This window comes from Cyanistes caeruleus, chromosome 2 (assembly GCF_971803275.1).
Source record: "Cyanistes caeruleus chromosome 2, bCyaCae1.hap1.1, whole genome shotgun sequence".
NCBI lineage: Eukaryota > Metazoa > Chordata > Aves > Passeriformes > Paridae > Cyanistes > Cyanistes caeruleus.
Window position 1 is genome coordinate 2708120 of NC_141702.1, and position 12023 is coordinate 2720142.

Here is a 12023-nt window from a genome sequence, read left to right on the forward strand (position 1 = left end):
AGCCAATAAACAAGCAGTCCAAACAACATCAGCTTTTATTACCACAGCTAGTATCACGCATGTATTTTTAATCTTTTCCCTGTGTATTTCTTACAAACTTTATTAATCCCGGGGAATGCTGCTGCAGGGAATATACGATGGCACTTAGAGCTGATGAAGCTCCCTCTCTGTTTTATGGTGTCGGCACAGCGGGCTCCGCTCAGCACCACATGAGCACATTTATAAAAAGCTTATTACAGCACATAGCACAAGAGTTGTTGGGGTTTTCTCTTCTTTTTCTTTCCTTTTTTTTTTTTTTTTTTTTTAACTGGGAAACCAGCACCATTAAATCAGATTATTTTCTTTAGCAAGGCAGCGTAAACAACTCTGTCATTTGTTTTTATAAAGTCATCAGTTTCACTGAACGCAAACCAGCACCCACTGATGAGGCCGAGGCAATGCATTTAGAACCACCACCAGAGCATGGGTGTGATCCTTAATTTTCCACCAAAAATTAGAACTGATTCCAATGTATTTTTTTATATCATTCTTTACTATGGGAGATACAAAGGAAACCCAGTTATTCACCATCCCCTTGTATTTTCCAGCTCAATCCCACCAGTACCTCCAGCCTTGGTGAAATGTTACCCCAAAGTTAACAGTTTATTTGTTTTCACGCTTATCTCTTCGCTAATGATAATTTAATATCATGCTTATTTCTTCACTCATGGTAATTTAAATAAATAGAAGTCATTAACATACTCCAGCCACTTGCTTGTGAATGGATTTCGGACTTTCAGTGATTAAAATGTATCTGAGCAAACAGGAATTTGGGGTTCAGAAAGAATTTTAGTAAGGGAGGGATGAAATCTTGAGGACTATGAAATCAATATAGAAAATCTGGAGTGGGGAATGTAAAATGCTACTAAGGATGGGGAATTTGAAGGATATTGTGCTAAAGAGTCAATTTATTTTGGAATTGCTAGTCAATGTGTAACAGAAGCAATATTTTTATGAGGTTAAAATTTACTTTAAGTCTTCAATTTTTCCCAGTTAAATAAATTAAAAAAATGTTCATAAAGTCAGTCCTGCAAAAACAGAGCTCATGGTGATAAAAACACACAAAAAGCGAATAGAATCAAAAATATTTATTGAGGAATTTCTTACCAGAAATTACAGTTTTACAAAGAAAACGCTGGGTCATGATGACACAAACTAGTGAAATCCATATTTAAAACGTCAGATTTTAGGCAAGGACACTGCCAGTGACCATCTAACTTGATGTGCACAGCACTGGCCACTTGATGTGCCCAGGAATTTGTCCTCTCCTGAACCTGATCTACGGAATATTGTGTAGAAATCTTGATTTAAAAACTGCAGGGCCGAGCCTCAGCTGCTGGGAATTTAATCCTAGGAAATTCATGGAGCTGTGAGAAGCCATGCTGTTGGAGGAGATCTCTGCTAAAGCTGGGGATACCCAGCTGCAAAGTGTGAACCTCAGGCAGATGGGCCACCAAAATGCAGGTGCCTGTCACAGAATCAGCTTGGGTTGGAAAGGGCCCTAAAGCTCATCCCATTCCACCCCTGCCATGGACAGGGACACCTTCCACCAGACCAGGTTGCTCCAAAGCACATCCAACCTGGCCTTGCACACTTCCAGGGGTTGGCCAGCCACAACCTCTGATTGTGTGGTAATAAAAGTGTACCTTGAACTCCAGCAAAGGGAGGAGAGAACCAAAGGTTCTCCCTGCAGAGAACTTGTGCTGTATTAGCATTTTTTTTCCCTCACTGCTACAGCGCCACAAAAAAATAAAGAACCCATGTGACGAGACTGTTTGTATCCTGTGTTTTCATCTTCTGCCTGGCACATATGGTATACTGTGTTCCATGAAATTGCCCATTGTTTTTGACATCCCTCTGTAAATCCCAAATCACTGCATTATCCTGAGGTACAGTGCTGATGGCTCTTCTACGTCAGTTCCATTTTTAGGATAATTTATGTAGCTTAATCTCTATCTCAATGCTTATCGAGATCCCAAATGGAAGGCGGATGAATGACTGATTAATCTTCCCTCCTCTCTCTAGAAACTGTCTCACGTCGATCCTTTACTGTGTTATCATCTTTGCTGTCCTTCTGGGGTAACAGATACAGCTGTTTCAGGGATTCTCGTTCCCAAAAAGAACTGTGCCACTCAAAGTCTCTGGATCCCTTGACTGAAAACCCTTAGAAACAGTTTGTGGTTTTTTTGCTAAAACTGGGAAACCGACTTGTGTGTCCTTGTGAAAATTCGGGCTTTTTCAAAGATGTTGTTATCTGACCAACCACAAAACGTGACTGCAAGGAGGCACCTATCATGAGGTTGCTGTGTTTATAGTGATATAATATCAGCATCAATCCTCAGGTCATTATGAACTGAGGAAACAGCTGGAGCTGTGCCAGAGGTGCTTTAGGTTGGCTATCAGGAGAAGGTTCTTCCCCCAGAGGTGGAGGCACTGGCCAGGCTCCCCAGGGAATGGGCACAGCCCCAAGGCCGCCAGACCTCCAGGAATATTTGGACAATGCCCTCAGGGATGCACGGGGTGGGATGGGATGGTTGGGGTGGTTGTGTAGGGCCAGGAGTTGCATCAATAATCTTGGTGGGCCCCTTAAATCTCAGGATATTCTGTAATTCCAGCTCTGTGGTTTTCAGCCTTTCTCTCCCCACCAGGAGCTGGCAGAGCTGTTGTGGGTGGGGCAGGACAAGGGGAGCCCCAGCATTCCTGGCTGTGTGACACAACTATGGGAGCTCCAACATTCCAGCCCTGGAGATGCTCCAAGAGCAGGGTCCAGACCTGTGTCCAGTCAAGAGAGCTGCCCAGCCATTGAGCCTGAGTGGCCCTGGTCCTGTCAGCTCTGTGGCACCGCTGTGGCAGCCAGAGCTCCCCCACAGCCCAGCTCCTGCAGCCCCTCCACTCCCCCAAGCCCTCCTGCAGCACAGGTGGGGCCTGATCCTGAATGCAGCAGCCCAGGGATGCTCTGAGGGGACGTTCCCAGCCCTTCCTGCCCTGACCCTCTCCCTCCTCCTCCTCCTCCTCCTCCTCAGTGCCCTCAGTGTCTGACCCCCAGCCTGGGCTGTGACCTCCCACAGGATCAGCCAAGCCCCCCCAGTGCCCCCGTGCCCCTGCCAGCTGTGGCCCGTGGGCTCAGCAGGGCATGGCCAGCACCCCTGGGTGGCCACATCTGCCCAGGGCAGACCTTTGAGAGCTCCTGTGCCAGGCCCTGGGGGCCACCTGTGCCCTGGGGGATCCCAGAAGTGTCCCCATGGCCATGGACTGTGCAGGCACCAGGGGCAGCAGCCCTTGCACAAAAGCACCCAGCTCTGGCTGCCTGGGAAGGTGCCCCTGGCTGAACAGAGCTCCAAAGTCATCCTGAGCACAGAGCATGGCAGGACCACTGGCAGGAAACATCAGCAGCCACAGCAGCCTGCAGGGACAGAGCTGCCACCACCCCAGGGCAGCGTGTCCACACATGGCATCAGGCGGGAGAGGTGAGGGAAGAAGAGGAAGAGCTCTCTGCCCAGGGCTGACAGCAAGCACAGGGCTCCCACAGGCAGAGCTGGAGCAGAAATAGAGGATTAGGCCTTTTGAGGGCTCACATTGTTTGGGGATGGAGGAAGGCTGGTTTTGATGCTGTAGATGAAGATGTAGATGAAGATGTAGATGAAGATGTAGATGAAGATGAAGATGTAGAAGATGTTGTTTAGTGTTCTGCTTTTCCATTATAACGATTTCATCCACAACCTGTTTGAGTCTGCATGGAGTGGGAGGAGAGTGCAGAGGGCCCCAGGAAATGGCAGCCAAGAGGTGCAGAAGTGTCACTGAGCCCCAAAGCAGAGCCATCAAGCCCCAAAATGCATGAAGACATCCCCAGCCTGAGTGACTGCCAGCAGTGCAGGCAGCCCTGGAGGGGGACTGCCCTGGACCCTTCCCATGGGAAGAATCCAGGGAGCCAGGACAGGTGGGGCCATGCCAGGCTCATGGACATGTCCCCGTGCCCAGAGCAGCTCTGAGCACACCCTGGGCACAATCCTCCCCATTTGGGGTTTTAGGTTCTTCCCCCAGGGGTGTTTGGGCACTGAGAACGGAATGGGCACAGCCCCAAGGCTGCCAGAGCTCCAGGAATGTTTGGACAACATTTTCAGGGATGCACAGGGTGGGTTGTTGGGGTGTCTGTGCACGGCCAAGTGCTGGACTCAGTGATCAACGCTGAATCCCTTCAACTCAGGATATTCTGTGATTCTGCGATTCACTATCTGACATGATAGCTATAAATGACACTTAGCTATAAATCAGCTATGGAGACGAATTGGGAAAATGATTTCTGTCAGCAGCTGAGGAGAAGCTGCAGGAGCAATAGCAAGACAAGGGACTGGAACAAGCCTAGATTAGTGATTTAAATGGTGACAAGGTCTAGGCACAGAACTCAATTTTCTACGCATCTGCCATAATCACCTTTATATTTCCATACTTTGGTAATCAATTCCTTTGGGAACCCTCGAGAAGTCTCAGCAATGTATCTGTGAGGCTGGAAGGTCTAATACTGCTCTTGGACAGATTAAGGCACATCCAACCAGGAATCAAGAAACCAGATTACACCGGCACTTGCTTGGTCTGAGCAGCACCAGAATGGTGAATTCCTTACTCACATCTTCATCAAAGCGGGAAAAAAATCAGGAAATACGTCACTTGAAAACCTGAAGAGCGTCCAGAGATGTGCAATGACTTAAGAGAATTAGAAAACATCCTTGACAGTGATGAACTCCCAGAGTCCTGTTTATCTTTTCTTGAGGGATGACCGCAGCCTGCAGCGCTAAGTCTTCATAACAAAACCTGGATAAAAGCAATCTCTTCATTCCAGGGAAGATAAGCTAAGCTGTGACGGGTGCGAGCCAAAGCCAACCTAAAAATAAGCTGCATATTTTTAACAGTAATCAAGCACTGAATAATCCACTAAAGCCCGTGGAGGATCTTCTTTCACTGCATGTTTTCAGATAAAAAAGAGATTGCTTTTCCAGGAGATGCACACTGCAGCACAAACCTGCCTTCCCCAATCCCTGTATTTCCACGGAGATGGCCACACAGGGCTTTATCAGTTTCAAGATACGGCAGATTTTGTTACACGGGAAAAACACATCTATACCAAACCACAAAGACTAGGAAATGTAACTCTGACGGATTATATATAGGAAATGCCAGGTCCTGGAAAAAAAATTGTGTGTATTTTGAGCAAGTTCCTAGGACTAGATGAGTGGGAATTTGTGCAAAGCCCTGGCTGAAAGGAGAGAGGTAAGCCCACGTCCCTTTTCTTCCTGCTCTCTCTCTCTCTCCTCTCTTTTTCCATTTTTACACAAAATTTTTAGCATCTGCCATAAAATTGCTGTGCTGGGAATACTGTGATAATTACATGGGAATGCAAGCACTGTCTAGGTGCCATAATCCAGGCATTTTTTCCTGATATATTTCTTAATTCATCGTGTTAGTACACAGAAAGTCTGTGTTTAAGTGTAAAGCGTAATACACCATAAATAAAAAAAATAATCACATTCTACTGCTTGCTTGGAGAGGTAAAAAAATAAGAAAACTTTAAAAAAAGTTCGAGTGTAATTTTCAGAGTCTCTCACACAGACCTCACCCTCAGCAACAAGGGGAGGGGATAGCTCACACTTTCCTGAAATATAAGTGGGATTTATCTAATTTAAACAGTCTTCTGTTTCCATGGAGCCAACAAGCACTAAACCCCTGTGAAAATCAGTTTTTATTTGTTAAGTGGCATGGTGGCTTATTACCATTTAATACTTGGGATTCAGTGACGAGTCAGGGACAGGGTGTGTGAAGTGCCACGCAAACAGGGAACACCAGGCTGATTCCTGCCCCCAAGAGCTGTAATTTTCCAGCATCAGCAGCCCCGCTGTCACTGCTCTGGATCCCAGTCCTCCGCTGTTTTCAGCCTCATGAACAAAGCAGCTCGACTGGGTGATGAAGCAATTTTTCCTGGAGGAATTAATGCACCAGAAAGGGCACCCATGATTTAAAGGATACACAGAGTATCAACAGCCGAGGAGGTTCAGCATGGAGGATGGCCAGGATCATTGGAGTGGAGGCAAGGCTGGCTTTTCAGCAGCTGGGATTTTGGAGCACCTCTGGGCTCTGGAGCACCTCAGCCACTTCACCTGCAAGGCTGAGCAGCCAAACACGAGCCTTCTTTTCTGCCCCTCACCACTGACTGCCCTCAGTTCACGCAGGGAAGATGGCAATGAAAACAAAACTGGTCGCAAAGAGGCAGGAAAAATTCAAGCTCGCAGGTGGAGACATTAATTCTGAGGGGAAAATTCCATTGCCATCCATCGTGACACTGAGCAGTGCATTTTTTAGGAACACACTGTTGGCAGATAGGTGTGGTGAAAGTGAAGAGATGGGCAGTGTATAAACCAGTGGGTGTCATCGTCTTTAGTGGCTTCTTACAAAGAAATAGCTGGGAATTGACACAGTGACCATAATGAGGGAATAACTAATTAGGTAAACATGTTTTAAATGAAATTCACCCTTTGTTATTGAGCGTTTCTGGTTCTTACTAACTTGTACTCTCAAAACATCACACTTATTTATCACAAGCATCTCTCTACTCACTCATTATTCGATGGATTTTCTCCAGGTTATTACAAGACTTTTTTTGAGGTCACCTGAGATCCTCTCCAGTCCTGACCACAGTAATTCTAGTTACCATTAGTTAGAAATTTTGTTCACATAAAAAAACTTGAAAAATTGATTGCAATCTTGGGACTACCTGTGCTCAAAGAGGATGTTGTTCACCTTTCAAACACAAAACAGGGAACCTGAAAGCTAAGGTGGGACAGCTTTGTTTCTCCTGTTTCTATCTGAATTTTTAATTTTGAAGAAAGCTCCTAAACACGACTTTCCCACTCCTCCAGATTGTTTCAAGAGCAAATTGTGGTAATTATCCAACACCTTTACATGTATGAATTAAATTCTAGGCCTCAGGATTATTGCATTCACGTAAAACCCAGCTTGATTATAAACCAAATGGAACTGAATCTGTCATAGACAATTTTTTGAGAGAATTATCCAACCTTCTTCTCAGACTAGCTATCAGTCTGGTTTTTATCTTCTCTCTATTCAGCCAACAACTCAATTTTTTTCAAAACCCTCCAGAAGAATTTTGCCATCAATTAATATCCTGTCCCTTGCATAGACCAGTGGAAATGTCCCTGCCCATGGCAGGGGCATGGAATGAGATAAACTTTAAGGTCCCTTTCAACTCAAATCACTCTATAATTGTACGAATATGCACTGTATTACCATCAAAAGCACAGTGGCTATTTTCCACAAGCACTCACACTCTGATCACTTTATATCTATTTTTATTGCAAACATAGGTGCAGAAAATTCTCCCTGGAGATTTATGTTACTTGGAACATATTCACTGAAAAAATACTCTGCAAAATTGTGATGATACAGTACATTGGCCAAACACAACACAGGAAACTGCTGTCAAAATTAACAACCAGAAAAGTCACGGGAAAAAAAAATGTTATTGGGGATCAGAACGAATTAAGTTTAAATGCCTTTTCCAACCCAAACCACTCTGTGGTTAATGTACAAATAAAGCACATTACTGCATAAAAGGAATGTGTAGCGTGTTTTCCTAAGTGTGTCTACAAAATCCCCTCTAAAACCGGGAGCGTGGACGGGCCACAGGGTGGATGTGACACGGATGAGGACACGAGGTGGAGGCGACGCCGACTCCATGAGGAAAACATTGGGAACAACGTGTGGGCACACTTCAGAACAAGCCGCATTTCACAGAGGTGCCTCCCAGGAACACGGCCCAGCGGGCAGAGTCCACGGAAAGAGGTATTTCGGGATAAAGAGTCACTGAGGACACTTAGAGCCCTTGAGGGACACCCGAGGCAGCGGCGAGGAGAAGCTGCCTTGCCCCGCTGCCGCTCGGCAGGGGGCGCGCTCCCCGCCCCTCCCTCCGGGGCTCCCTCACACCCCCAGCGGGCGATGTCGCCGCGCCACCGCCTCCACCTCCTGCTCTTCCTCCGCACTCTCCACGGCACCACCTTCGGCATGGGCGACTGGGCCTCCCGCCTGCCGCAGGCGGGCGAAGCGCTGCCCGGCAGGAGCCAGCGCATGGCGGTGCCAGGTAAGTGTTAACTCCGTTTCCTTCCTCTCCCGTCCCGTCCCCCGCTCCCGACCGCCGTCTCCTCATCAGCCGCGCGCCCCTGCCCCGCGCTCAGCGTGCGCATGCGCGGTGCCCTTGCGGCGGGGCGGGGCCGCTGCGGCGCGTGCGCGCTGAGGGGCGGGACGGGGCCGTGGGGAGGAACATGGCGGCGGCGGCGGCGGGGGGTGCGTCCTGTGAAGGGGGGACGGGGGGATTAAATTGCCTTGAGAAGGTGTTTGTGTTGAGCTTCACTCGCGCAGTGGCGTTTCTTGTGTGCCGTAAGAATAGGGGTGGGTGGGTTGTTGGTGAAGACAGCGAGCGCGGCTCTGTGTGGGCCCAGGGAAGCTGTGGCTGCCCCTGGATCCCTGGAAGTGCCCAAGGCTGGGTGAGCCTTGGAGCAGCATGGGATAGAGGAAGGTGTCCCTGCCCATGGAAGTGAATAGAACTGGATGAGATTTAAGATTCCTTTCCATCTAAACCATCCTGTGATTATTTTCCGTAATTTCTCTTAGCAATGTATGAATTTTCTCTTTATTTTTTATTGAAGTCAGCAACAGCGTTTTAAACAGATTTCTTTAGTCCTTTTTTTAAAAAAATAATAATACTTAAAAATAATACCACGATGTGCTGTGTGTTTTCTGTGGGTGGTCTAGGAAGGAATTGTTCTCTGTGAGGGTGGTGAAGCCCTGGAATAGAATTCCCGGGGAAGCTGTGGCTGTCCCTGGATCCCTGGAAGTGTCCAAGATTGGATGGGCCTTGGAACAACCTGGGATAGTGCAAAGTATCTGCTCATATCAGTATTTGGAATGAGATGGTCTTTAAGGTTCCTTCCAACTTAAATAATTTTATGATTCTGTTTGCAAAATGCTTTAAGTTCTTAATAATTCTTCCTATTATTTTTCTTCTTTGGGTAGATGTGTGCCATCAGGTAAGCGAACTAGCAACCCACAATTAAAGAATTTATTTTCTGACAGTCCTCCTAGGAACTGAAGGTGTTCCGAGATGACTGTCAGTGCTTTTCAGGAGGAATTTTAGTGGCACTGAGGTGCTCTAACACATGTATTTTGTAGTTCACATACAAAGTTTTTATTGAACAATGTGTTTATGCGTATATTTGCTTCAAGCTCTTGTGGATCCTAATGAAATGTGTGAACTTATGGCATAAAATAAATACTTAACCACATTAAGTGTGTAAGTGCTGGTGGAGGAATTATAAATGGGTGATGGCATAAGCCCAGTGGTCAAGAGAATAATAAAATTTTGATTTGATTTGATCCTTGGTAAATAGTTGAAAGTATTGGTGAAATTAAAGGTAGCAGGGAGAATATTATCTCTGATGTGGAGAAAATGGTCTAAAAGGAGGGGTGCAAAGGTGGGGTGTGTGCCATTACAGCAGTGAACTCCAGAGATGACACCAAGAGGAACACATTGCCTGGATTAAAGTGGCAACTTCATGTTGTTTGTTGAGTAAAGAGTGGACAGAAGACACACCAAGCTCATTTTATGCTGAGTAACTGCTCAGGTAGAATAATTTTGGGCTGCTGTACAATAAGCATCCTCATAAGGCCAAACACAATTTTAAAAAATGTTTTTCTGTGCCTAAATGTGGTATTATATATTTAATAACAGCATGGCCTTCCAGTGAACTGTCAGTGTTAAATGAGATGTAAATTGCTCAGAAAAGAATGGCAATTAAAATTTTAGGCTGATGATCAACTCAAAGCTGATTGACCTTGCAGACCCTTGCCATGTTAATGTCTTTTGTGAGTCAGGAACCAGAACTGGACCTGGTATTCCATGTGAATTCTTACCAGTACAGCATAGAAAGGGTTTTTTTCTCTGCTGCCCAGAGTCACAGTTTGTTTTCTCGGCACTGTGAGCACATTTAACCTGGCATCCAGCAGGACTACAGCTCCTTCCCAGCAGCTCTGAAATCATCTTGCTCTCCTTGTTGACCTCCCTGAGGTTTCTGTTGGTGTAGACCTGGAATTTTTCCAGGTCTCCTCGGATAAACCTCTGCTGTTTGCATTGTGTTTAACGCTGCCCTCAGATCTGCTGAGCGTGTTTCCTGTCACATCACTCACGTTGCTGTTTCAGCTGTCCAATGATTCTGGCCCCAGCATCAGCCTGTGGGGTCACCTGCTGCTCACCAGACATGAAGGCATTGATCCCTGACTTTGGAGGCTGCTGCTCTTGCCCAGTTTTGACTTGGAGGCTGTTCCTCCAGCCAGGACTTTGTCAGCTTCTGCAGCAAATGCTGGGAGAGAGGGTGTCAGAACGCTGCTGAAGTCAACATGTGCTACAGGCGCTGCTCTGCCTTGCTCTGCAGAGCCATCATTTCAGCCTCAAAGAGCAGGTCAGCTGGACAAGCATGATTTGCCTTTGGTAAATGTGCTGGTTATTCCTGATTACTTTCTTGTTCCCTGTTTGTAAATAATTTCTAAGAGGGCATTCTCCATGATCTCTCTTGGAACTGAGCTGAAGCTGAGCATCCTATACCCACCCAATTCTTCTTTTTCCTTTCTTAAAAGTGATTGTTACTGTAGCCCAGATCTCATCATCAGAGATCCCCGGTCACTGTGGTTTTTCATTATTTCTGATCCGTCACAGTGTTCTGATGGCCACACCAGCAAACTTGGCCTCCCAGCTCTGGAAAAACTCCATAGGACTCCTTGGATTTAAATATATTTAGCTTCTCTAACTAGCCATAACCCATTTTTCCTCATGTTGTTTGATGCTTTTCTTCCTGACTCTACCAGCCTGGAGACATTTTGGAGCAGTTGTTGTTTGTGGAGACTTATGCAAAAGAGGTTTTGAGTACTTTAGACTTTCCTGTACGCACTTCAAGGCTGTCTCCTATGCATCAATACCCCTTGATTCTTTCTGAGCTTCTTTTCGCTCCTATAATTTTTGTGGATTTATTTCTTATTGCCATTTACGTCCCCAGCTAGGCTGAACTCCAGCTTTGGCCTTGCTGATTTTGTGCCTAAATGCTGAGGTGGTGCTTTTTTGTGCCTCCTTTGTTGCTTGTTTTTGATGTGTATTTTAGTGCATTAAGCAGCTCTGTGTTTCTGATGAAGTTCCCAGTTTTTCTACATGATGTTTTTTCTTTAACTCTCCTAGAAAGTTTTTTTTTTTTTTTCAAAATTCAGACCACCCTGAAGAGCCCTTTTCTCCTTCTGGCAGCCTCCTGGAGGCTTCCCAGAGGCTGCAGCTCCTCCTGAGCAACAGTGGAGGGGCAGCTCCAATCTCTGCTCTCTGGGACAGGGCCCAAGGAGCAGCTGGGGCTGTGTCAGGTTTAGGTTGGGTCTCAGGGAAAGGTTCTTCCCCCAGATGGTGTCAGGCACTGGAAGAGCTCCCCAGGGAATGGTCACATCTCAAGGCTGCCAGAGCTCCAGGAATGTTTGGACAGCGCTCTCAGGGATGCACAGGTTGGGATTGTTGGGGTGTCCTGGGCACAGTCAGGAGCTGGACTTTTGGGAATCTTTTGGGTCCCTTCCAACTCAGGATATTCCATGATCATACCCTATATAAGCCAGAGTTCAGCAAGCTGAAGATGCTAACTCTGAGTACCTTTCCAGCCTTCCTTTGGATCCCCATCTCTGCTGTCTTGTGGTTACTGACAGAACTGTTTCCTTCTGGAACCCTGTGCTCTCAAGGAGTTGTGTTTCAGTGGAGTGCAGCTCCCCATCCTGTTTTTCTGTGCTAGGAAGGATTGCTCTTACATCCTGCATAACCTGTTGTGGTCCCTGCTCCAGCTGTGTGTGCTGTGCCAGGTGTCTGCTCACATCAGAGGTCTGTGACCGCACCTGGACATCCA

The 12023-nt window shown here is 46.6% G+C and overlaps 1 protein-coding gene across 2 annotated transcripts in view; it reads left to right on the forward strand.

Annotated features, from left to right (window-relative positions):
* The first annotated feature begins 277 nt into the window (after positions 1 to 277).
* The window catches only part of MSRA (methionine sulfoxide reductase A), a 238834-nt gene continuing 227088 nt past the window's right edge, over positions 278 to 12023 (forward strand). For both annotated transcript variants that reach the window (XM_086875419.1, XM_086875420.1), the window contains exon 1: positions 278 to 8185. In XM_086875419.1, the coding sequence (XP_086731545.1) occupies positions 8044 to 8185 (142 nt within the window). In that variant the 5' untranslated portion in view covers positions 278 to 8043. The remainder of the gene's footprint in view (positions 8186 to 12023) is intronic.